This window comes from Rhinopithecus bieti, unplaced genomic scaffold (genome assembly GCF_001698545.2).
Source record: "Rhinopithecus bieti isolate Rb0 unplaced genomic scaffold, ASM169854v2 scaffold_37503, whole genome shotgun sequence".
NCBI lineage: Eukaryota > Metazoa > Chordata > Mammalia > Primates > Cercopithecidae > Rhinopithecus > Rhinopithecus bieti.
The window spans coordinates 254859-281962 of NW_016815616.1; the positions used below are offsets into that span (position 1 = coordinate 254859).

The following is a 27104-nucleotide window of genomic DNA, read 5'->3' on the forward strand; positions in this document are numbered from 1 at the left end:
CAGATAACTCGGACTCCTGGGTCTGTCAGAAAGTGACATTTTTTACTTACCACAGGTCAGAACCCTGTACAAGGACTATGTAGACAAGGTATGATGTCAGTTTTCCCAAGGGGTTTTTATTGGCTCTACAAGTTAAGTTTGATTTCTTAAAAGAAAGCACAACATTCCAGTCAAAGCCTTGGTAAAAATAACCAGTTTCTCCAACTGTGTCCTGTTGCAAAAGAAAACAGATTCTTATTACATTTATGCAAATAACTATATTGCCATNGAACTCTGATCCAGATTTTTATGTTAGCCATCCATCTTGTTTCTTCTGAGCTGCAGGAATCATTGGCTGGAATGAGCAGGGTCAGTCTAAAGGGCAGGAAAAAAAAGCTTAAAACAGCTTAGGAGACTAAAATATAAGAACAGGTATACCATTGTTCTTGAAACATAATATTTCCCATTTTTACTAAAGACAAATCATGGTAAGACTGATTTGCTTTATTGTACTTGGCCTGATTATTTGTATAAAGTGTAGCAAAAATAATTATTTTTCACATGGGCTTTTAAAATTGACTTTGAGAAAACTTTGTTCTGTAAAAGGAATCTCAGATAAGACTTTTTTTCCAAAGCCAAGCCCAGCCATGGGTTTGTACCCACTAATACCAATAAGTTGAGTAAATTCCTCTCCTCTTGAGGTCCCCAGATAACTCGGACTCCTGGGTCTGTCAGAAAGTGACATTTTTTACTTACCACAGGTCAGAAACCCTGTACAAGGACTATGTAGACAAGGTATGATGTCAGTTTTCCCAAGGGGTTTTATTGGCTCTACAAGTTAAGTTTGATTTCTTAAAAGAAAGCACAACATTCCAGTCAAAGCCTTGGTAAAATAACCAGTTTCTCCAACTGTGTCCTGTTGCAAAAGAAAACAGATTCTTATTACATTTATGCAAATAACTATATTGCCATAAGTTAAGAGTACGCACAAATAATTTTCAAATTCTGGAGAAATCAGGTAGAGAGAAACAAATGTGCTCCAAAGTTTTTCACGGGAATATACTTGACTTAAATGTTACAAGCTGTAAATATTAATGGCTCAAAAGAAAAGTTTCCTTGACTCTGAAAAACAAAACAAAGGATCAGCAACGTTTTAAGCAAAAAGTTAGGAAAGATTACTTCCGTCTTCCATTAGTTCAGTCCATGCAGTTAACTCCTGCTTCATTTGATATACATGAACATTTCACCTCTCTGTGAGAGTCCTGAAAGTATTTTCTTCTATTCTAATGTCACAGTCTCCAAAGTTATGAGAAACCTGCATTCAAGAATACATGTTAAAGCCCTATAGTTGATTATAAAACCACCTTTTGAAGAGGATCAACAGAAGACAACAATTGTCTGTGGATGGCAAAATCTTAGGGCAGCCACAGTCAAAAACACAATTGACAAAGAAATATGTTACTTCTGTGGCACACATTAATTTAACATAGCAATTACAATTATTACTGATAATGTACACTAAGTCCTATCAGAATTATAGGAGTTTCACATAATTTTGGAACACATACCATTAATATATTTATACAAATAGAACCCAAAGATAGCCAAACACCATTTTATATTTGACAATGCTAGGTTCCTTATAAACCTTTCATAACTCTTTACAAATTTTTTATTAAAGAACAGACGATCTGTGCTCTAAGAAAACCTACTGTGCTTTTATTCTAATATTCAATTTATGGAAAAATTGAATGATACCCCTTTAACTTTAGCCAATATATTCACACACAGAATTTCTTTTACATGACTAATTTTTCACAAATCTTCCACTACTTGTTCAAACCTTCAGCTTTATCTTATTTAACTTTAAACAATCCTTTAACACTTTAGGCAGAAAAAGCCATATTTCCATGACTTCTTATAATCCTTTACCAAAAATACATTTCACTTTTTTTACACACCTAGCATGTGCAACTGTTTTATTTTCCAAAGATTACTTAAGTCACATGAACTAAAAGCATTACACTTTTACTTTTCTGCCAAAATATTTGACTTAAGCTCTTATTATTTTTAAGCCTATTAAAGCTCTTTCCTATCATACACACAACACATATAAATTCACAGACAGAAGAAGAGTCAGTACTTGTAAGATTTTTCATTTGCTACTTTAAGTTTCTCTTCAAAGTATGCAGCTTCTAGGGCCTATTAAGCAGCCACAGCTGAAAGGCAAAAACAGGTTTCCCAAAATTAACGGTCTCATTTTTATAGCATCTCCTGTATCCCAAAAGAGGAAATCTGCCCATTTGTCATGGGAATCTTATCTCTCAGTGAGGAATGGGGACATTTTCATAACTTCTAGGTGGCCAAGAGCATGCTTTTCTGATCTAAACTTGCAAAGAGCTGAGGATCTCCTCATAACTGCCATTAGCTATCCCCAAAACTATATTTCCTACCTAGTCACACATCAAAGCTTTCTCATAATGTGTAGTAATTTCTGATACCCTCCAAGTCAAAAACATCAGATAATGCAATGAAAAACAGAACAGAGCCTTAGATTTTGAGAGGGATCTATCCACTTTAATTCCTGGGGTTTTATGAGGAAAACAAAGGTTTTTCCAAAAGGGGGTCTGTGATGTCTCCTCTATTTTCCCCAAGGAGTTCCAGGCTGCTAGAGCTTGAATAAACTGACTTTTAACCATAGCACTCAAATCCTTTTAAATCTCTTATTACCCGACTTTAGCCATGCCAAACAGCCAATATTTTTGTGCTCAGAGAAAGGAAATTTCAAGATGGTTTGTGGAGAGGAAGAGAATTAACCAGTGATGAAGGGTATACGGATTTTAAACCAGAAAGGATTCATTCCCTAAGTCAGTATTGAACCCTGGGCCACCATTGTAAAATGGTGAAGCCTTAGCTATTGAGCTACAGCATTGGTTGGTTTCCATTGTTCTTCCCAGAAGGATTTTAGAGCAACCAATTCTGAGCTTGCAAAGGCTTTTAACTGCTCAAGATAATTCTTAGGGATAAGTATGACATGAACCCCCAAATTCCTATCTGTTGGATGGTGGAAACCAAGAGAATGAACTGCCTGTGATTACAAGTTCAAGCTCCCAAGGACATTTTTCAACATGTGGTCTCTGGGCAAGATGAAAGAGCAGACAGTTGCCCTGAGTAATAGAAAAAATAGAAGAGAAAGGAGAGAAAGGGAGAAAAGCATTGCCTGGTGGGGTGGCAGGGGCAGCTCCTCCCGCAGCAGGGTAGGGAAGGAGAGGTGCTCAGGGAGGCCAGAGAAAGACCCACCCTGTGGGTAAACACTGTTCACGTGACCACTTGTCAGTAGCTAAGGGATCTTTTCCAGCAGTCCTATCAGCTCTGGAGTGTCTTTCTTAGGAAGAAATAACTCACTTGCATCTGTGTGAAGAAACCACCAAACAGGCTTTGTGAAAGCAACAAGGCTGTTTGTTTCACCTGGGTGCAGGTGGGCTGAGTCCAAAAAGAGAGTCAGTGAAGGGAGATAGGGGTGGGGCCATTTTATAGGATTTGGGTAGGTAAAGGAAAGTTACATTCAAAGGGGGTTGTTCTCTGGCAGGCAGGGGCGAGGGTCACACGGTGCTCAGTGGGGGAGCTTTTGAGCCAGGATAAGGAATTTCACAAGGTAATGTCATCAGTTAAGGCAGAAACAGACCATTTTCACTTCTTTTGTGATTCTTCAGTTACTTCAGGCCATCTGGATGTACATGTGCAGGTCACAGGGGATATGATGGCTTAGCTTGGGCTCAGAGGCCTGACATTCCTGTCTTCTTATATTAATAAGAAAAATAACAAAAAAATGAAATAGTGATAAAGTGTCAGGGTGGCGAAAATTTTGGGGGGTGGCATGGAAAGATAATGAGCGATGTTTCTCGGGGCTGCTTCAAGCAGGATTAGGGGCGGCCTGGGAACCTACAGTGGGAGAGATTAAGCTGAAGGAAGATTTTGTGGTAAGGTTGTTAGAAGGAGCATTTGTCATATAGAATGATTGGTGATGGCCTGGATGTGGTTTTGTATGAATTGAGAAACTAAACGGAAGACACAAGGTCTGAATAAAAGAAGGAAAAAAATAGGTATTAAAGGACTAAGAATTGGGAGGACCCAGGAAGTACAATTAGACTGTCCAAGGGGGTTCTGTGTAATTACTTGTTTGGTTGGTGAGTTTTTGGGCTCTATTCTTGACAGAGTCCTTTTATTAAGTTGGAGGCTGAGCTTGGTGAGGTGTGTTTTTAAAAGACCATTAGCCAGTTCTACCTTTCCTGAAGATTGAGGACGGTAAGGGGTATGTATGAAGTTTCCACTGAATACCAAGAGCCCGAGAAACTGCTTGGGTGATTTGACTAATAAAGGCCAGTCTGTTATCGGACTGTGTAGAGGTGAGATGGCCAAAATGAGGAATTATGTCTGACAGAAGGGAAGAAATGACTGCAGTGTCTACCCAGGCCAAGAGGTATTTTAGTTTCCTGACTAAGGGCATGTGAGTAAAGTTAATTTGCCAGTCCTGGGCAGGGGCAAATCCCCGAGCTTGATGTGTAGGGAAGGGAGAGGGCCTGAGAAATTCCTGAGGAGTAGGGCCCTTCTCAGCAGATGGAACACTGAGAAGTGATTTCCTTGAGGATAGATTTCCATGATAGAAAGGAAATGAGAGGTTCTAAGAGATGGGCTAGCGGCTTGTAACCTACATGGAAGAGGCTATGAAATGATGACAGAATAGAATGGGCCTGTGAGACTGGAAGGAGATCCTTGATCCAAGAACCATTTGCCTAATGTGGGAAGAGACTGATAGGTGGAAGTTTCAGGGGGGGAGTACGTGGGAGTGGCCAGATAAGAAGGAGAAAAACTGCTGTGAGGTATAGAAGTTGGAACACTAGCTGCTTTTTTAAGCTACCTTATCAGCATAAGCATTGTCCTGAGCAATGGGATCTGATACCTCTTGATGGCCTTTGCAATGAATGACTTCAACTTCCTTTGGAAGTAAAGCGGCTTTGAGAAGCATTTTTTTTAAAAGAGGCTTAATGGTGGAGGACCCTTGCATAGTAAGGAAATTTCTTTCTGCCCATATAACAGCATAGTGGTGCAGCATATAAAAGGCATTTTTAGAGTCAGTATAAATATTGATGCATAGTCCTTTTGCAAAAATGAGGGCCCGAGTTAAGGCAGTGAGTTCAGCTTGCTGAGAGGTAGTGGAGGGGGGCAGAGTGGTAGCCTCAATGATAGATGTGGAAGATACTATAGCATAGCCTGCCTTTGCTGGTGAGTGGTGATTAGGCCTGGTGGAACTGCCATCAGTAAACCAAATGTGATCAGGGTGAGGAACACGAAAGAAGGAAATATGGGGACATGGGGTGAATGTCAGGTGGATTAGAGAGATACAGTCATGGAGGTCAGGTGTGGTATCTGAAATAATGTGGAAGGTCAGATTGAAGTCCGGGCCAGGAACAATGGTAATTGTGGGAGACTCAACTAAGAGTGAGTATAGCTGGAGGAGCCAGGTGGGAGGAGGAAAATAGGTTTTGGAAGTTATGAGAACTGTAGAGAGTTAGTTGAGCATAGTTTGTGATTTTGAGGTCCTCTAAAAGTATTAACACAGTGGCAGCCGCCGAACGCAGACATGAGGGCTGGGCTAAAACAGTAAGGTCAAGTTGTTTGGATAAAAAGGCTACAGGGCATGGTCCCGGTCCTTGTGTAAGAATTCTGACTGCACAGCCCTGCACTTCAGCTGTATGTAATGAAAAGAGAGTGATGAGTTAGGGAGAGCCACCGTGGGAGCAGCTTTTAGGGCTATTTTTTAAGGAATTAAAAGGGGAGTGGGGAAAGGATTTAGGATTTATGGGGTCAGCTAGGTTTACCTAGAACAGAATAATGAGTTGTGGAGGGAAGTATTGAGGATAGGTGAGTATACGGGTTTGGCACCACAGGGTGGATAGACAAAACAATTTGGTTGATAAGGTGCAGATCCTGAACTAACCTGTAAGAGTTGTCCAGTTTTAGGACAGGTAAAACGGGGGAATTGTAAACAGAGTTTATAGGTTTTAGAAGCCCATGCTGTAGCAGGTGAGTGATAACAGCCTTTAGTCCTTTTAAAGTGTGCTGTGGGATGGGATATTGGTGTTGAGCAGGGTAAGGGTGATTAGGTTTTAATGGGATGGTAATGGGCATGTGATTGGTTGCCAGGGAGGGAGTAGAGATGTCCCATATTTGTGGGTTAAGGTCGGGGGATACGAGAGGAAGACGCAAAGGAGGCTTTGGGTTAGGAAGAAGGGTGGCAATGAGATGTGGCTGTAGTCCAGGAATAGTCAGGGAAGCAGATAATTTGGTTAAAATGTCTTTGCCTAATAAGGGAACTGGGCAGGTGGGGATAACTATAAAACAGTGCTTAAAAGAATGTTGTCCAAGTTGGCACCAGAGTGGGGGAGTTTTAAGGAGTTTTGAAGCTTGGCCGTCAATACCCACAACAGTTATGGAGACAAGGGAAACAGGCCCTTGAAAAGAAGGTAATGTGGAGTGGGTAGCCTCTGTATTGATTAAGAAGGGGACAGACTTACCCTCCACTGTAAGAGTTACCCAAAGCTCAGCATCCATGATAGTCCAGGGGGCTTCCAAGGCGACCAGGCAATGTCAGTCTTCAGCCGCTAAGCCAAGCAGATCTGGGAAGGAGTCAGTCAGAGAGCCTTGGGCTAGGGCTTTAGGGGCTGTAGGAGTGTCTGCCGGCGAGTTGGACAGTCCAATATCTAGTGGGGTCCTGCACAGATGGGACATGGCTTAGGAGAAAATCCTGGCTGCGGGCATTCCTTGGCCCAGTGGCCAGATTTCCAGCACTTGTAGCAAGCTCCTGGGGAGGAGGTTCTCAAGGAACCCCTGGCAGCTGCAGTTCAGGTGTTTGGAGTTCTTGTGTGCTGCAGATGTGGCTGGGGTTTGTCTCATAGTGGAGGCAAGGAATTGCAACTCAGAAATACATTGCTACTTGGCTGCCTCTACTCTACTATTGTACACCTTGAAGGTGAGATTAATTAAGTCCTGTTGTGGGATTTGAGGGTTGTGATTTAATTTTTGGAGCTTTATTCTGATGTCAGGAGCTGACTGGGTGACAAAATGCATATTTAGAATAAGACAGCCTTCTGACCCTTCAGGGTCTAGGGCTGTAAAGAGTCTAAGGGTTGCTGCCAAATGAGCCATGGACTAGGCTGGGTTTTTATATTTGATGAAAAAGAGCCCAAATGCTAACTGATTTGGGAGAGATCAGATAAAGGAAAAGGAGTGTTAACCTTGATTATGCCTGTAGCTCCAGCCACCCTTTTAAGAGGAAATTGCTGGGCAGGTGGGGGAGGGCCAGTCGGGGAATGAAACTGTAAGCTGGACCTGGTGTGAGGAGGGGAGGTGATAAAAGGATTATACGGTTGGGGAGCGGAGGCTGAGGAAGAATTGGGACCTAGCTCAGCCTGGCAAGGAGCAGCCTGGGGAGGAGGGGAGAGGTCAGATGGGTCTGTAGAAAAGGAAGATTGGAAAGACTCAGCAATGCTTGGGGTTGGGACTGAGGGGACAGGTGGGAGGGAAAGAAGCAAGATTTGAGATGAGTTGCATTGGGAACAGAGACTAGGGAGAGACCGATTTGTAAAAGAATGCCTGGACATCAGGCACCTCAGACCGTTTGCCCCTTTTATGACAAGAATTATCCCAGATTTTGTAGGATGGAAAAATCGAAAGTGCCGTTTTCTGGCTACTTGGAACCACTCTCAAGTTTGTATTGGGGTCAAGCAGTGTTGCAGAAGAAAACAAGATGCTTAGATTTTAGATCAGGTGAGAGTTGAAGAGGTTTTAAATTTTTGAGAACGCAGGCTAAGGGAGAAGAGGGAGGAATGGAGGGTGGAAGCTTGCCCATAGTGAAGGAGGCAAGCCCAGAGAAAAGAGAGAGTAGAGACACAGAGAGAAGGGGTGGGGGATGCTTTCCCCCCGGGAAAGTGGAAAAGGGGTAGAGACATGGAGAGAAGGGATGGGAGGTGCTTACCCCCCAGGAAAGTGGAGAAGAGGTGGGGACACGGAGAGAAGGGGTTGGGTGAGCAGCCCTGGGCTGCAATGTGGGTGAGCAGCCAAAGCAGGCATCCCTGCAATTGACTTGCCACCAAGGGAATGTGGGTGAATGACCAAGGCAGGTGTCCCTGCGGTGATCAGACACCTCTGAAATGTGGGTGAATAATCCGGCAGGCGTCCCCGCGTGATTAAACACGAAGGGAAGACTGTCTTCCCAAGTCCGTGACCGGTGCCGGAGTTTTGGGTCCACGGATAAAACACGTCTCCTTTGTCTCTGCCGGAAAAGGAAAGGAACTGAAATTAAGATAAGGGAGAGATTGAAAGATGGCACCAAGATTGAAAGGAGAAAGACGTTGAGGGATAGTGAGAGAGGTCAGAGAAGAGAGTAAAGAGAGGCCGCTTACCGGATTTAAAATTGGTGAGATGTTCCTTGGGCTGGTTAGTCTGAGGGCCAGATGTCGTAGGTGAATCTTTCTCATGGAGCAAAGAGCAGAAGGACAGGGGATTGGTCTCCCAAGGGAGGTCCCCCAATCTGAGTCACGGCACCAGATTTCACTTGCGTCCGTGTGAAGAGACCACCAAACAGGCTTTATGTGAGTAACAAGGCTGTTTATTTCACCTGGGTGCAGATGGGCTGAGTATGAAAAGAGTCAGTGAAGGGAGATAGGGGTGGGGCCGTTTTATAGGATTTGGGTAGGTAAAGGAAAATTACAGTCAAAGGGGGTTGTTCTCTGGCGGGCAGGGGCGGGGGACACAAGGTGCTCAGTGGGGGAGCTTTTGAGCCAGGATGAGCAATTTCACAAGGTGATGTCATCAGTTCAGCTAAGGCAGGAACAGGCCATTTTCACTTCTTTTGTGATTCTTCAGTTACTTCAGGCCATCTGGATGTACATGTGCAGGTCACAGGGGATATGATGGCTTAGCTTGGGCTCAGAGGCCTGACAATAACTACCCCTGTTCCAAGATCCTTTATATGCCTAATCTTGTCACCCACAGACATCAGCAGAGTGCAAGTGAAATTAATTCAAAGAAAATAGCAGTTAACATTCCATGGTGCCAAACTCATTCTTAGCTGAGAGGGACTTTACTGAGAGGGACTTCTACTCCCCTCAGTCTTAGGAGGGACTCTAACCTTCCTAAGCTAGGCCTCAAACCCAAGTTCAGTCAAGTGTCTTTGCCTTTTATTAAGAGGGACTTTTAACCCTCTCTGTCTTAGAAGACACTCTAACTCCCCTGGGCCTCTAATTCAATCACATCCTTTACCCAGGTATGCCAGCACTTACCCAAAGTTGATTAATCAGTGCTGCAATTTGTTTCCTTCAGGCTGGCGGGGGGAGGTCTCCTCAGTATCCCCCCTTCAGGGTTCACCAGAAAGATGTTATTGGAAAGGGGTCCTGATCCAGACCCCAAGAGAAGGTTCTTGGATCTCACACAGGAAAGAATTCAGGGCAAGTTCATAGAGTAATGTGAAAGCAACTTTATTAAGGAAGTCAAGGAATAAAGAATGGTTACTCCACAGGCAGAGCAGCCCTGAGGGCTCCTAGTTGCCCATTTTGATAGTTATTTCTTGATTGTATGCTAAACAAAAGGTGGATTATTAATGAGTTTCCCCTTTTTTGACCATATTGGGTAACTTCCTGATGTTGCCATGGCATTTGTAAACTGTCATGGCACCAGTGGGAGTGTAGCAGTGAAGACGACCAGAGGTCACTCCCATTGCCATCTTGGTTTTGGTGAGTTGTAGATGGTGGGTGTATTTGGTGGGTTTCCTGCAGCCTGTTTGATCAGGAAGGTCTTTATGAGCTGTATCTTGTGCCGATCTCCTATCTCATCCTGTAACTTAGAATGCCTAACTGTCTGGGAATGCAGCCCTGTAAGTCTCAGCCTTATTTTACCCAGTCCCTATTCAAGATAAAGTTGTTGTGTTTCAAATGCCTCTGACATGTCAAAGAAAAAGGCTAAATTCTGTAAAATGTTTAAAGAGTTTATTCTGAGCCAAATATGAGTGACCATATTCTGACCAAATATGAATGACTTGCCTGAGGCACAGTCTCAAGAGGTCCTGAGAACATGCGTCCAAGGTAGTTGGATTAAAGCTTGGTTTTATACGTATTAAGCAGACAAAAGACATCCATCAATACATGTGAGGTATCCATTGGTTTGGTCCAGAAAAGCAAGACAACTCAAAGCAGGGGCTTCCAGGTCATAGGTGGATTCAAAGATTTTCTGATTGGCAATTGCTTGAAAGAGTTAAATTATTATCTAAAGATCCAGAATCCATAGAAAAGAGTGCCTGAGTTAAGATAAGTGGTTATGGAAACCAAGGCTCTTATTATGTAGATGAAGTCTCATAAGTGGTGCCTTTAGAGACAATCAATGGCAAATGTTTCCTATTCAGACCTTTAAAAGGTGCTAGACTCTCAGTTAATCTCTTCAGGATTGGGAGGGTCTGGAAAGGGAAAGATCTAGTTATGTTAATAGAGATTCTTTACAGATGCGAATTCTCTCCACAAAAGATGGCTTTGCCAGGCCATTTCAAAATAGGTCAAAGAAATATATTTTGGGGTAAAATATTTTAATTTTTTTTTGTCTGTCATGTGATATTATTCTGTGGTCAGGTTGGAATTTGCTATCTTATTGCTACAAAGAGTCTGTTACGTCAGTCTTAAGATGTGTTTTCATGTTACCACTGGTGACTTGTGCTTGAACTCCAAAAGGGAGAGGGTATAATGAGACATGTCTGACCCCCACCCCTTTCCATCAGGGCTTGAATGGGATGGGGTGGGAGTGAAAATCTTGAAGTTTTCAGTTCAATTCAATCAGTTGGGGATCTTCGAATTTTGTTTTGGTTTACATTTGTGAGGTGGTATTTTAAAGAAAACTTCTGCTGAATTAAATTTATAAGAGTTTAATTAAGCAAAGAATGATTCGTGAATCAGGCAGCCTCCCAAGCCAGAGTAGGCTCAGAGATTCCAACACAGCCACATGGTGAAAGAAGATTTATAGACAGAAAAAGGAAAGCCACGTACAGAAATCGGAAGTGAGGTACAGAAATAACTGGATGGGTTACAGCTTGGTGTTTGCCTTATTCGAACATGGTTTGAACAGTTGGCCATATTTGACTGGCTAAAACTTGGTGATTTTGTAACCATCCAAGGGGTTCACCTTGCCTGGTGCCTAGACAGAGCCAATTTCTCAAGAGAGTGGAATTGCAATAGAGAAAGAATAATTCACACAGAGTCGGCTGTGTGGGAGACTCAAGTTTTATTATTACTCAAATCAGTCTCCTGAGCATTCGGGCATCTAAGTTTTTAAGGATAACTTGGTGGGTGGGGGAAGCCAGTGAGGCAGGGGTGCTGATTGGTCAGGCATGAAATCACAGGGAGTCAAAGCTGTCTTCTTGCACGGAGTCAGTTCTTGGTGGGGGCCACAAGATCAGATAAGCCAGTTTATCAATTTGGGTGGTGCCAGCTGATCCATCAAGTGCAGGGTCTGCAAAATACCTCAAGCACTGATTTTAGCAGCAGTTTAGAAAGGATCAGAATCTTGTAGGCTCCAGCTGCATGACTCCTAAACCATAATTTCTTATCTTGTGGCTAATGTTAGTTATACAAAGGCAACCTAGTCCCTAGGCAACAAAGAGTTCTGCTTTGGCTGTTGTCATCTTTGTTTTAATCTATAAACTAAGTTTCTCCCAAAGTCAGGTCAGCCTATACCCAAGAATGACAAGGACAGCTTGGAGGGTAGAAGCAAGAGGAAGTCAATGAAGTTAGATCTCTTTCACTGTCTCAGTCATAATTTTGCAAAGGTGGTTTTAACTGGCACAAGAGTAGGCTACAGTTCGTTTGCCATTCCATCTAGGTTATAGTTCACAATGTACAGATAAACCTTCAGGCCAAACTTAAAATATGTAAGGAGGCAGTTATAGGCTAAATTCGATTTGACAGTATGTTATCCCAATTTATATAGGAATGTCTGGAGCACCAGAAAGATTACAGAACTTCCCAAGGCCTTGAGACCAGTATGCGAGGGGCCAGAGCTGGAGCCCAGGCCCTCAGAGCTTGGGTTCTGTGCCCTGCAGCTTCTATTTCAGCCATTTTCTGAGGGTGTAAAAATAGAGACCGCATGCAGTGTTCTGAGACCTCAAAACTAGTAAAGAATCCACATCCTATTTTCTGTATTCTATTATTGTGAAACACATAGAAATACAACTTTAAAAGATCAAAACTTTTATCGGAATCTAAAGAAACAAAAACATGTAAGTGTTTATTATTAAAGATTATAGCTAGAGACAAAAAAAAAAAGGAATAATGGGAATTTAATGAACACCTGAATTTAAACTAAAATCCTGGCTATACTTTTTAGTGCTCTTACATCGTAATAAATACATAATTCATTACTTTTATTTGCTAGAAATGACCCAAGTGTCTGACTTATTTTCCTTACTAAGTGATTTATACTGGCAGCATTATGGTCCTCCTTTTCAAACAGTTCATGTTTTGCAGAGTTATTTTCTAACTCCAAAGTATCTTAATATGGTGGCAACGTCCTCTACCCTAGAATAACCTTGACTCAAAATGTTAAGTATTTCGTTTCCCTATTAGGAATAGTAATTCAATGGAGTTTGGAACTGGTATAATATTTATAATGGAAAATACAGCAGTCAGAGATGGCAAAGGAATCTGTAAATAAGTATAGAAAACACCAAAAAAAGTTTTAAACAAAAATAAGGGAAACGCTAATTATAGACCTTGAGTTTTTCAGTTCTTAATGTGATTTTCATCTGTTTGGCTTTCAGCCGTGGTTGGCTTGGTTGCTGGAGGTCTGGTGCTGTTGCTACCAGAAACTAAAGGGAAGGCTTTGCCTGAGACCATCGAGGAAGCCGAAAATATGCAGAGGTAGGCAGTTGAAAGTTCTAAATGAACTGTTCTATGAAGGTTTTAGGACAACCCTGTAGCTATTTGGAAAGAATTAGATTGACTTCATACTTCACACCATACACTGAGATAAATTCAAACTAAATCAAAGACTTGAAAGCATTTAAAAAATCAGTAAAATTACAAAGACACTATACGAGAATTTCTTTAAACTTTCATGTGGAGAAAGTCTTTCTAAATATGACCCAAAAAATCCAGAATCCATAGAAAGAAGGTCAATATGTTTGCTTTCATTAAAATAAAAGATTCTGCATTAAACAACTACCATAGGCTAAAAATAAAATTATAAACGTGAAGAAAATATTTACTACTCTACATTGGGCTAATTTTCCCAACAAATCTGTAAGAGCAACCACCCAATAGAAAAAAAAATAGGCAACATATGTGAGCAAATAATTCAATGAAAAGGAAATAAAAACAGCTCTTAAATATGTGAAAATATGCTCAACCTCCTTCGTAGTAAGAAAAGTTCAAATTAACACTGCAGTAATCACTACTTGGATTGTCAAAAATGAAATTACTTGGTAACACATTATGTTGGGGAAGAATGGGGAGAAACAGCCTCCCGTGTTGCTCTTAGGAGTTAGATACCTCTGTAATGGACAGTGCAATAGTAGGATAAAAATTACACACATGGGCTGCGCACGGTGGCTCACGCCTCTAATCCCAGCACTTTGGGAGGCCGAGGTGGCCGATCACAAGGTCAGGAGATCGAGATCCTCCTGGCTAACACGGTGAAACTCCATCTCTACTAAAAAAAATACAAAAAATTTAGCTGCGTGCGGTGGTACACACCTGTAATCCCAGCCATTGGGGAGGCTGAGGCAGGAGAATCACTTGAACCCGGGAGGCAGAAGTTGTAGTGAGCTGAGATAGCGCCACTGCACTCCAGCCTGGATGACAAAGCAAGACTCCATCTAAAAAAAAAAAAATTAATTAAATTAAAATTACAAACATGTATATCCTTTAACCTAGTAACTCTACACCTCTAGAAGTTTACATGTACAAAGTGACATGTGTACAGGACTAGTCATTAAGGCATTTTTTTATAACAAGAGTTTGGAAACAACCTAAATGATCATGAATTAGAACACCAGTTAAATAAATAAATGATATGCCATTCTGTAAAATTATACAGCCATTAAAAAGAATGAGGCCACTTCACGTACACTGACAAGGAAAGTTCTCCAAGACATATTGCTGATGGGGAAAAAACAAAACATAGAAAATATATATCCTATCATTTGTGTAAAATAGGGAAAGACATATATATGAATACTTGTATCTCAAAAATGTACAAGAACCATAACACTGGTTGTCTGTGGAATAGAATGACTGTGGGATACAGGTAGAAGGGAGACTTCAATGCTTCCTTTTTGTAATTTTGAATTTTGGACCATATGAGCCCATTCAAACAGTACATTAAAAAAATTCTAGATAAAGACAAACCTGTCTGACACTCTCCCCACAAATTTGTTTATACAGTATGTTTAGATATTTTTATTTATTTTCTTCTGACTCCATTTTTGGCCTGCTGATACCACAAACAACTGATTTTTATTCATTTTACCAAACCTTCATGTTTAACATTTTCAGTACTTGGGCAAAATGCTGGTAAATCACAGTGGTCTGAGGCTTTTCCTAGAACTTGAGTCTTAGATTTGGAAAAGGCCTTTGAATCCGGACAGAGGTCACATACTTGCAGCCTGCAGGCCACCAAGTTCTCCAGTGCTTTCTTTGGCCTATACAGTATTTTTTTTTTTAAGTGGGAAATTCCACATAAACTGGATTTCCAGGATCTGTTTTTTAAAAAGCAGAAGATTTGGTAACACGGAGAAGATATTTCCTCTTGTTGTCAATTTGTAGGAGCTGAATGATGGCTTGGCTTTCTGAAGGGTTTGCCCTCTGCAGGAGGCCACAGTCCCCACTGTTTCCTATTGTCTTTGGTACATTGTATGATCTGCCTGGTGCATGTAGACATTTGAGTTGGAGACCTTTCATCTAAACCAACCATCTCCAACCCTGTACCCCTCTCCCCATGCAGCTTCCCACACACATGGGCACCTCCCGTCAAAGACGGTCTAAATCCTGTTTACTGTGGTATCACTGGAACTCAGCACGGTGCCTGGCATACATAGAGCAGGAGCTTACCAGTTGTTTGTGGAATAAATGCTGAGGTTCTTTCTACAGCATCCCGAATTGAAGTTTCTTTCTCTAGCCAGCGCCCGTGCCAGGCAGGCAGTAATATGTGTAGTGAAGAGCATGACCTGTGGAACCTGAAGCCCTGCTGTCACATTTCTCATGTGTGTGGCTTTATTGCCTTAAGGCCCTAAAGCCTCAGTTTCCTCATCTGTAAATGGGGACAACAGTACCTACTCACTGGATTAAAGAAGAAAATATGTGTAAAGTGCCTGACACTAATTGTCAACTGGGTCCTAATTAAATTGTTATGGTTCCTAAGGGCACTAAACTTGTCCTAGTTACAAATATAACCTGGGGACTTATACCCAATACCTTATCTTACTTCTTAAGCCTGTTTTCCTTTCTGTAAAATGAGGATAACAATAGCTAACATTTACTAAGTGCTCTTACCCAGTGCTTTCCAACTGACACTCACCAAGTGTCAATAAAGTGCCTGACACTAATTAATTAATGTCTACAAGCCCCTGCTATTATTCACAGAAGCTTTTGTAGTTGTTCTATAAAACAGGAAAATACATGCCTAGACTATTTATTGGAAATCAAATTTTAAAATACATTCCGAGTTGTTGTAAGATGGAGAAATGTAGCTCAGCCACACACACATACCTATGCTTGTCAGAGTTGTTCATTTTCATTAGGCTGGTTCAAAGCAGGCTAAAGAGATATTTCAAAAGATCATTCCTGTTGTTATTTTATATTCTTTCCATTTATATGATCTACAGATACTGCTATGAAGATTTGCACTGTTCTTGTTTCTGTATTACATAACCCAGTTCACCACGCACTGAGAGATATGTGTAAGACTTGGGGAATTGCAAAAGAGTGGGAGCGGTGAGGGCTGAGACAGAGCCAGAGAACAGTGCGCCTACAGAGGGAGGGATAGGTGTGGCCTGCAGGTGGCAAAGATGTCTGGGAGCAGGAGGGCAGACCACAGCTGTCACTGAAAACTGACCCCAAGAACAGTGTCATATGCGCTGAGAGCCAGCAGAAACAGGGCAGGGCAAGAGCCCCTCCCTCACCAACCAAGTCATTTGGTTCCTAAGGGCACTAAACCTGTCCTAGTTATAAATTATCCTGCATGGACTTTTACCCTATTCTTTATCTCACGTCTCACTTTTTTTATCTCTCTATTTTTGAGACAGTCTCCCACCGGTTACCCTGGCTGGAGTGCAGTGGCTCAATCTCAGCTCACTGCAGCTTCAACCTCCTGGGCCCAGGTCATTCTCCCACCTCAGCCTCCCAAGTAGCTGGGACTACAGGCATGTGCCACCACACCCAGCTAATTTTTTTGTATTTTTTTAGTAGAGACAGATTGCGCCATGTTCTCCAGGATGGTCTCAAACTCTGGAGCTCAGGTTATCCACCCACCTTTGCCTCCCAAATTGCTGGGATTACAAGTGTGAAGCACCATGCCTGGCCCCTTATCTCACTTCTTAAGCTGGTTTTCCTTCTGCAAAATGAGGATAACAATAGCTAACATTTACTAAGAGCTCTACCCGTGCTTTCCCTGTCCTTCCGGTGCACCTTCTTTTATTGCACTTCATTTTATTGCATTTTGCAGATATTGCATTTTTTAACAGATTGAAGGTATACAGCAACCCTACATTAAGCAAGTTTATTTGCAGCATTTTTCCAACAGCAGGTGCTCACTGTATGTCATTGTGGCATGTCTTGGTAATTCTCACAATATTTCAAACTTTTCCATTATTATCATAACTGTGATGGTGACCTGAGATCAGTAATCTTTGATACTACTATTGCAATTGTTTTAGTGCACCACAAACCTTGTCTGCGTAAAACAGCAAGCTTAATTAATAAAATGTGTGTGATCTGACTGTTCCACACACTGATCATTCCCCCATCTCTCTTCCTTTCCTTGGGCCTTCCTCTTGCCTAAGACACAACCATATTGAAATTAGACCAATTAATAGCTCTACAATGCCCTCTGGGTGTTCAATGAAAGGAAGAGTTGCAAGTCTCAACTTCAAAGCAAAAGGCAGAAATGATTAAGCTCAGTGAGGAAGTCATATTGAAAGCCAGCACAAGCTGAAAGCAAGGCCTCTTGCACCAGTTAGCCAAGTTGAGAATGCACAGGAAAAGTTATTGAAGGAAGTTTAAAAATGCTACTCCAGCGAACACACAAATGAGAAAATGAAACAGCCTTTTTGATGATATGGAGAAAGCTTGAGTGGCCTGGACAGAAGATCAAACCTGTCACAACATTCCTTTAAGCCAAAGCCTAATCCAGAACAAGGCCTTAACTCTCTTCGATTATATGAAGGCTGAGACAGGTGAAGAAGTAGCAGAAGAAAAATTTGAAGTTAGTAAGGTTGGTTCTTAAGGCTTAAGGAAAGAAGCCGTCTCCATAACATAAAAGTGCAAGGTGAAGCAGCAAGTGCTGGTGTAGAAGCTGCAGCAAGTTCTCCAGATCTAACAAAGATCGTTGATGAAAGTGATTACACTAAACAACAGATTTTCAATATAGACACAACAGCCTTCTATTGGAAGAAGATGCCATTTAGTACTTTCAAGGTGACGGGGGAAAAATCAGTGCCTGGTTTCAAAACTCAAAGGACAGGTTGACTCTCTTGCAGCTGGTGACTAGAAGGTGAAGCCAATGTTCAATTACCATTAAAACCCTAGAGTCCCTAAGAATTATGCTACATCTACTCTGCGTGTGGTCATGGAATAACAAAGCCTGTGTACAGATAACAGTATATCTGTTTACAGCACGGTTTATTGAATATTTTAAGCCTGCTGTTTAGACCTACTGCTTAGAAAAGAAGATTGCTTTCAAAAGATTACTGCTCATCGACAATACATACACCTGGTCACCCAAGAGCTCTGATGGAGATGTACCTAAAGATTAATGTTGTTTTAATGCCTGCTAACACAACATCCATTCTACAGCCCATGGATCAAGGAGTAGTTTTGATATTCAAGTATTATTATTTAAGAAATATACTTTATAAGGCTATAGCTACCATAGATGGTAATTCCTCTAATTGTTCTAGGCAAAGTACATTGAAAACCTTCTGGAAAGGTTTCACCATTGTAGATGCCACTAAGAACATTTGTGAATCATTGGAGGTCAAAATATGAACGTTAATGGGAGTTTTGAAGAAGTTGATTACAACCTTCATGGATAACTTTGAAGAGGTCAAGACTTCAGCATAAAAAGTATCTGCAGATACGATAGAAATAGCAAGAGAACTAGAACTAGAAGTAGAGCCCGAAGATGTGACTTGAATTGCTTCAACTTCATGATAAAACTTGAACAGATGAGGAGTTGCTTTTTAGAGATGAGCTTAGAAAGTAGTTTCTTGAGATGGAATCTACTCCTGGTGGAGATCCTGTGAACATTGTTGAAATGACAACAAAGGATTTAGAATATTACGTAAACTTAGTTGACAAAGCAGCATCAGGATTTGAGAGGATTGATTCCAATTTTCAAAGAAGCTCTACTGTGGGTAAAGTACCATGAAACAGCATTACATGCTATAGAGAAATCTTTCATGAAGGGAAGAGTCAGTCAACATTGAAAACTTCATATTCTTGTTTTAAGAAGTTTCAACAGCCACTTCAACCTTCAGCAACCACTATCTTGATCAGTCAGCAGCCATCAACATAGAGGCAAGAGCCTCCACTAGCAAGATTACAACTAATTGAAGGCTCAGATGATTGTTAGCATTTTAAAAAAAGTATTTTTAAATTACATTGTTTTCTTAGACATAATATTGCACATTTAATAGACTACAGTATAGTGTAACCATAACTTTTATATGAACTGGAAAACCAACAAAAATGTATGACTCACTTTATGGTAAAATTTACTTTATTGTGGTGGTCTGGAACTGAATCCCCAATATCTCTGAGGTATGCCTGTATTCCCTCATTGAATCCTTGCAGCAACCCTATGCAATAGGTGTTATTATTATTAACCCCACTGACAACTGGAATATAAAAACAGGCCAGAGAAAGTAAAGGACTTGCTCAAAACCACACAGCCAATAAGTGACAAAGCCAAAGTTTCAATCCTGGCAGCTTGATTTTGTGGCCCATGAACTTGTCTCACCATCAGAGGGTTGGGCTTATGAATGGGACAATGCAATGAAGCACCCATCACAGTGCCTGGTATTTAGTTAGTAGTCACTCACTGGTGACTGATGTTGTTGCTGCTGCTGCTATTGCCATTTTTATTGTTGCTGTTGTTATTGGTACTGCTGCTATTGTTTTTGCTGTTGCTATTACTGTTGTTATTGCTATTGTACTTGTTTCTACTGTTGTTGCTGCTGCTGTTATGATTATTGCTGCTGTTGCTACTGCTGCTGCTGTTGTTGCTGCTGTTGTTGCTGCTGTTGCTGCTGCTGTTGTTACTGCTGGTGTTCCTACTGCTGTTGTTGCTGCTACTGTTATTGCTTCCGTTGCTGTTGCTGTGGCTATTGTTCCTGCTGCTGTTGCTGTTGTTGATTGTGATGCTATTGTTGTTACTGATGCTTCCATTGTTATTGCTGCTGCTGTTGTTGCTACTGCTGCTGTTACTGTTGTTGCCTCTGTTAGTGTTGTAGCTGTTGTTATTGCTGCTACTGTTACTGTTGCTGCTGTGACTATTGCTGCTGTTGCTTTTGTCACTGCTGTTGCTGCTGTTGTTGCTTTTGTTATTGTTGAAGCTACTGTTGCTGCTTTCTTGCTGTTGTTGATGCTTTTGCTGTGGTTGTTGTTTTTGTTCCTGCTGTTGCTGTTCACCTTTGTTATTGTTACAGCTACTGTTGTTGCTGCTCTTGCTGCTGCTGCTGCTGCTGCTACTGATGTTGTTGCTGCTTCTGCTATTGCTGTTGCTGCTTTTGCTGATGTTGCTGTTGTTGGTGCTATTATAATTCTTGCTGCTGCTGTTGTTGCTGCTGTTGCTTTTGTTGTTGCAGCTACTTTTGTTGCTCCTCTTGTTGTTGCTGCTGCTATTGCTACTGTTGTTGCTTTTGTTATTGTTGTTGCTGCTACCATTGCTGACATTGCTGTTGCTGCTGCTGTTGTTGCTGCTACTGCTATTGTTGCTGTTTCTATTATTATTGCTGTTGTTGGTTATGATGCTGTTGCTGTTGCTGCTGCTGCTGTTGCTGAAATTGTTGCTGTTGTTGTTGTTAATGCTGTTGTCATTGCTACTACTATGGCTGCTGCTGCTGCTGTTGCCACTATTGCCACTGCAGCTGCTGTTGTTGCTACTGCTGATGTTGCTGCTGTTGTTACTGTTGTGGTTGCTGCTACTATTGTTGCTACTGTTGCTTTTGTTGTTGCTGCTGCTTCTGTTGTTATTGCCATCGTTGATTATGATGCTGTTGCTATTGCTGTCACTGCTGCTACCATTGCTGATGCTGTTGTTGCTGCTATTGTTGCTGATGTTGTCATTGCTGCTATTGTTACTGCTGTTGCTGTTATGATTGCTGCTGCTATTGCTGTTGTTATTGTTGCTTTTATTGTTGTTGCTGCTCTTGCTGCTGTCGTTGCTGCTATTGCTGCTATTGTTGTAATTATTGCTGCTACTGCTGCTGCTGTTATTACTGCTATTTCTGTTGCTACTGCTGCTGTTGCTGTTGCTATGGCTATTGTTGCTATTGTTAACTGTGATGCTATTGCTGTTGGTGATGTTTCTGTTGCTATTGCTGTTGCTGTTGCTGATACTGTTGCTATTGTTGCTTTTGTTATTGTTGCTGTTGTTGCTGCTGCTGAGACTGTTGCTGTTGCTGCTATTATTGTTGCTGCTGCTGTTGCCATTGTTACTGCTGCTATTGTTGCTGCTGTTGTTGCTGATGCTGCTACTGTTGCTATTGCTGTTGCTACTATTACTGTTGCTATTGCTGCTACTACTGCTGCTGGTGTTGCTGCTACTGTTGTTGCTACTATGGTAATGATTGCTGCTGCTGCTGCTGCTGCTGCTGCTGTTACTGCTATTACTACTACTACTTCTGTTGTTGCTGTTGCTGCTGTTATTACTGCTACTCCTGTTGTTGCTACTGCTGCTCTTGCTATTTCTGTGGCTATTGTTGCTGCTGTTGTTGCTCTTAATTGTGATGCTGTTGATTCTGTTGCTATCATTGCTACTATTGCTAAAATTGTTGCTGCTGTTGTTACTATTGCTGTTGCTTTTGTTATTGTTGCTACTGCTGTTGTTATTGCTGCTACTGCTCCTGTTGTTACTGTTGCTATTGCTATTGCTGATACTATTGTTGCTGCTGCTGTTGCTCATGTTGCTACTGTTGCTGTTGCTGTTACTACTGAGGCTGCTATTGTTGCTATTGCTGTTGCTGCTGATGGTATTACTGTTGCCATATCTGTTGCTGCTACTGTTACTGTTGCTGTTGTTATTACTATTGTTGCTACTGTTGCTTTTGTTGTTGTTACTGCTGCTGTTGTTGCTGATGTTTCTACTGTTGCTACTGCAGTTGCTACTGTTATTACTGTTGTTGCTGCTGTTACTAGTATTGCTGCTACTGTTGCTGCTGTTGTTGCTTTTGTTGTTCCTGCTGCTGCTTCTATTGCTACTGTTATTTCTGCTGCTGCAGTTGTTGTTATGGTTGTTGGCACAGAGACCAGAGGAGCTCAACTGACTTGATTGTACCTCCCCATCTGGAGCTTTAGAGAATTCCAAAACCATAGGGTTATTTGGGTAAGCTTCTGCCACCCCTCGTCTCAGATTGGATTGGTCCAGAAATTGAGACAAAACTAACCAACTCCAGTTTGGGGAAATTCTGTGAGGTGCTGGGTGGCTGGGAGCAGCCCACACCTGATTCAATATTGCTACAAACAGAAACAGGTCCAAAGGGCATGGCTGGCAACAATAAAATGAAGAAAGCAACATTTATATGATGAATATCAGCAATGTCCTGGCATTCACGAAGACAAGATGATTGAGAAAACTTGCAACTTGAACAAATGTTTTAATTGCATTCTTCATTTATCAAGCTGTTGAAAAGTAAATACACTTTGAAAAAATAATTTTTCAAATTCTATTTGCTTAACTAATGATAACAATGTCTAGATTTTGCAATCTTTATCATTAACTGATATAAGATTAAGTTTAGTCTTTACCCACATTCTCTATTACAAAGAAAGGTGAACACCCTAAATAAAAAAGGAACTTATTTAAGCCAGTTCCAATTCAATAAGAGAATTTTAGGAATAACTCTGTCAACATGAGTTATCAACAAGTTCTGTCCATTTTCTTTGTGAGACCCACCATTCAGAATACATTGCAAGACTAATCCTGAACAAAGTTTATAATCATTTATTGTTCCTCTTATTTATTACCCACTTTATTTTGGTTTTCAGCCTCCTCATAATTTTTTTCTCCCCTCTCCATTTTTATTTCTTATTGCAGACCAAGAAAAAATAAAGAAAAGATGATTTACCTCCAAGTTCAGAAACTAGACATTCCATTGAACTAAGAAGAGAGACCATTGCTCCTGTCATGACCTAGCTTTGATGGCAGCAAGACCAAAAGCAGAAATTCCTGCACTCATCACAAAACCCATACAACTCAACCGAACTTACCCCTGAGCCCTATCAACCTAGGTCTACAGCCAGTGGAGTCTATTGTACACTGTGGAAAAATACCTATGGGACCAGATCCTGCCAAGTTCTTCCAGCTCACTTTATTCTCAGCATTCCTAGGACATTGGACATTGGTTTTCTGGAGGGTTTCTGCCCATCTTTGTGTTTTTTAAATTTGATTATTTTCTCTACAATACCATCTAACCAGAATACACAGGGGAACCGTGGGCCAGGGAAACAAAGTAGAAAAAAGTCTGAAAAACAGAAAAGTTGGGAGAGGAGCATCTATTTTCTTAAAGAAATAAACCACCAAAACAATATAAAATTGTCCAGAATGTATGTCAAGAACTTTAGATAGGCTTTTCAATAACATGGGTGAAGATATTTTTGAAAATACATTGATTATTATCTAGGTTAGACTTAAAGTGAATCTCAAATAAAAGAATCAGGAATACAACTTAAGTAATCATGAGGTCCTTCCATATTTAGACTGGGTAAGCATAAATGTGTATTTTCTACAAAAGATCTTGAGAAGAGTTCAATAAAAATGTTAGCATTATAAAACCATTGATGATCATTTTTTAGTCTGGTAAAAATGTCTCAAAATTTGTGGATATTAAAATATGTTTAATATTTTATAAAAGTAATATAAATACATTTTTAAAAGCTAAATATTATGAGGCTTATAATGAGAAACAAAATTTCCTCACACTATTTCACCTCTACTAATTTCTTAGAGAAAATTTTCGACTATTTTAGGTGAATTTTCCCCCTGAGATTCCTCTCCATACATCTAAATAACTTCTTTATTTTGACATTTCTTGATTTTTTGGTTTAAATATTATCTATTTACTTTTCAATATAAAAGATAAAAATGTAGCTGTCTTCATCTCTCCCTTCATCCCAACACACAGCTTTTCTGTTCCCTTTAAACTTTATCACAATTTTATTAAATCAAATAGTGAACTTTCATGTCATTGTGGCTATTAACACTGAGTCACTTAGTGTATTATGATTATGCTTCCTTTCTTTTATAGTATGTTACTTTTCCTGAACACTGGATTTTTTTTTTATTGCTTTGTTTTCTACATATTCCTCATTAATTTTCCTCTAAGCTGTCTGACAGAATAATAGTTCTCCCCTCAATGTATTCAAATACATCACACATTGGTTTCTCTTTTCTTTTGTTCTGAGAGACCTCCCACCTGGAGGCCCCAGCCCTCCTGCTCCACTGTGGCCTGGTGGATCTCTAGGTCTGCAGCAAGACTGTTGCCCTGGGCTCTCTCTCCCCACCTTCCTGGGTGTTCCTTTTGTCTCCTGTCTCCTAGATGCCATCTCCTTCTTGATTTTTGTCACATTTTAAAGAAGCATAACTTCCAGTAGCTTCCTGAGAAAGCAGGCATGCTGTCCTCCCACAGTCTCTTCTGTGGCATCAAATGTTGAAACCTGAAAATGACATTTCTCAGAGCCTTCACCACCTGGCTTCCTATAAGGCTCTACCAGTGGGTGATACTGCCAGAGATGGGAAGGAAGGAGTAAGAAAGAAGAGAAATGTTGATATTATAGGCTGTAGAATTGCACCATAGGCTGAATTCATACCCTCATCAGGTCTCTTAAACAAAAGTTACAAAATGGGTAGGAAGGAGGGAATCTCAGAATTGGAATGGAGACACTGAGTGAACTCAAATGAATCTGAAGATCTTGAACCCCCATGATATAGTTTGGCTCTGTGTCCCCACCCAAATCTCACCTTGAATTGTAATAATTCCCATGTGTCATTGGAGGTACTGAATGCAATGTAATTGAATCATGGGGGCAGGTTTTTCCTGTGCTGTTCTTGTGATAGTGAATAAGTCTCATGACATCTGACGGTTTCATAACAGGGAATTCTCCTTCACATGCCAGGACTCCTCTTGCCTGCTGTCGTGTAAGATGTGCCTTTGCTCCTCCTTTGCCTTCCACCACAATTGTGAGGCCTCCCCAGCCACATGGAACTGTGAGTCAAACCTTTTCCTTTATAAATTACTCAGTCTGGGGTATGTCTTTATCAGTATCATGAGAACAGAATAATATGATAAATTGGTACTAGTGTCAAATAAAAGTTTTGAACTCTATAAAATATTTAAAGAGATTTGAGCCAAATGTGAGTGACTATGGCTTGTGACACAGCCCTCAGGAGGTCCTGAGAATGTGTGCCCAAGGTGGTTGGGGTACAGCTTGGTTTTATACATTTTAGAGAAGCATGAGGCATCAATCAAATGCATTTAAGAAATACATTGAATTGGTCCAGAAAGGCAGGACAACTCAAAGTGAGGAGGGCATGGCAGCAGCTTCCAGACTATAGGTAAAGTTAAATATTTTCTGGTTGACAATTGGTTGAGTTTGTCTAAAGATCTGGAATTGATAGAAAGGGAATGTTAGGTTAAGACAAAGATTGTGGAGGTCTGTTCCAAGATGGCCAAATAGGAACAGCCCCAGTCTGCAGCTCCCAGCATGATCAATGCAGAAGACGGGTGATTTCTGTATTTCCCACTGTGGTACCTGGTTCACCTCATTGGGTCTTGTTGGACAGTTGGTTCAGCCCACAGAGGGTGAGCTGAAGCAGGGCGGGATGTTGCCTCATCCAGGAAGCACAAGAAGTTGGGGGATTTCCCTTTCTTATCCAAGGGAAGCCATGACAGACTGTACCTGGAAAAATGGTACATTCCCACTAAAATACTGCACTTTTCCAACAGTCTTAGCAAACGGCACAACAGGAGATTATATCCCACACCTGGCTTGGTGGGTCCCATACCCACAGAGCCTTGCTCACTGCTAGTGTAGCAGTCTGAGATCAACCTACCAGGCAGCAGCCCAGCAGGGGGAGGGGTGTCCACCATTGCTAAGACTTGAGTAGCTAAACAAAGCTGCCAGAAATCTCAAATGGAGCAGAGCCCACTGCAGTGATGCAAGGCTTGCTGCCTCTATAGACTCCACCTATGGGGGCAGGGCATAGCTGAACAAAAGGCAGCAGAAACTTCTGCGGACATAAATGTCCCTGTCTGACAGCTCTGAAGTGTCTCCCAGCACAGTTTTTGAGCTCTGAGAATGGACAGACTGCCACCTCAAGACTCCTCAAGGTGTCTCTACTGAGACACCTCCCAGTAGAGGCTGACTGGCACCTCATACAGGCGGGTGCCCCTCTGGGACAAAGCTTCCAGAGGAAGGATCAGGCAGCAATATTTGCTGTTTTGCAATATTTGCTGTTCTGCAGCCTCTGCTGGTGATATCCAGGCAAACAGGGTCTGGAGAGGACCTCCAACAAACTCCAACAGACCTGCAGCTGAGGGACCTGACTGTTAGAAGGAAAACTAACAAACAAAGGAATAGCACCAACATCAACAAAAAGGACATCCACACCAAACCCCATCTGTAGGTCACCAACATCAAAGACCAAAGGTAGATAAAACCACAAAGATGGGGAAAAACCAGAGCAGAAAAGCCAAAAATTTTAAAAGCCAGAGCACTTCTTCCCTCCAAAGGATCACAGCTCCTCATCAGCAATGGAACAAAGCTGGATGGAGAAAGACTTTAATGAGTTGACAGAAGTAGGCTTCAGAAGGTCGGTAATAACAAACTTCTCTGAGCTAAAGGAGGATGTTTGAACCCATTGCAAGGAAGTTAAAAACCTTGAAAAAAGATGAGAACAATGGCTAACTAGAATAAATAGCATAGAGAAGATCTTAAATGGTCTGTTGGAGCTGAACACCATGGCATGAGAACTACGTGACGCATGCACAAGCTTCAGTAGCCAATTCGATCAAGTGGAAGAAAGGGTATCAGTGACTGAAGATCAAATGAATGAAATGAAGTGAGAAGAGAAGTTTAGAGAAAAAAGTTAAGAAGAAATGAACAAATCCTCCAAGAAATATGGGACTATGTGAAAAGAACAAATCTACAACTGATTGGTGTACCCTGAAAGTGACAGCAAGAAAGGAGCCAAGTTGGAAAACACTCTGCAGGATATTATCTAGGAGAACTTCCCCAACCTAGTAAGGCAGGCCAACATTCAAATTCAGGAAATAGAGAGAACGCCACAAAGATACTCCTCAAGAAGAGCAACCCCAAGACACATAATTGTCAGATGCACCAAGTTTGAAATGAAGGAAAAAATGTTAAAGGCAGCCAGAGAGAAAAGTCGGGTTACCCACAAAGGGAAGCCCATCAGACTAACAGTGGATCTCTTGGCGGAAACTCTACAAGCCAGAAGAGAGTGGAGACCAATATTCAACATTCTTAAAGAAAAGAATTTTCAACCCAGAATTTCATATCCAGCCAAACTAAGTTTCATAAGTGAAGGAGAAATAAAATCCTTTACAGATAAGCAAATGCTTAGAGATTTTA

General features: G+C 41.2%; 1 protein-coding gene across 2 annotated transcripts in view; it reads left to right on the forward strand.

Annotated features, from left to right (window-relative positions):
* The window catches only part of SLC22A2 (solute carrier family 22 member 2), a 44286-nt gene extending 21001 nt beyond the window's left edge, over positions 1-23285 (forward strand). The window contains exons 10-11 of one of the 2 annotated variants that reach the window (XM_017853521.1): positions 12836-12935; positions 22549-23280. In XM_017853521.1, the coding sequence (XP_017709010.1) occupies positions 12836-12935; positions 22549-22615 (167 nt within the window). In that variant the 3' untranslated portion in view covers positions 22616-23280. Of the gene's footprint in view, positions 1-12835; positions 12936-22548 lie in introns of both variants that reach the window. The other variant, XM_017853522.1, reaches the window with a different exon arrangement.
* The last annotated feature ends 3819 nt before the right edge of the window (positions 23286-27104 follow it).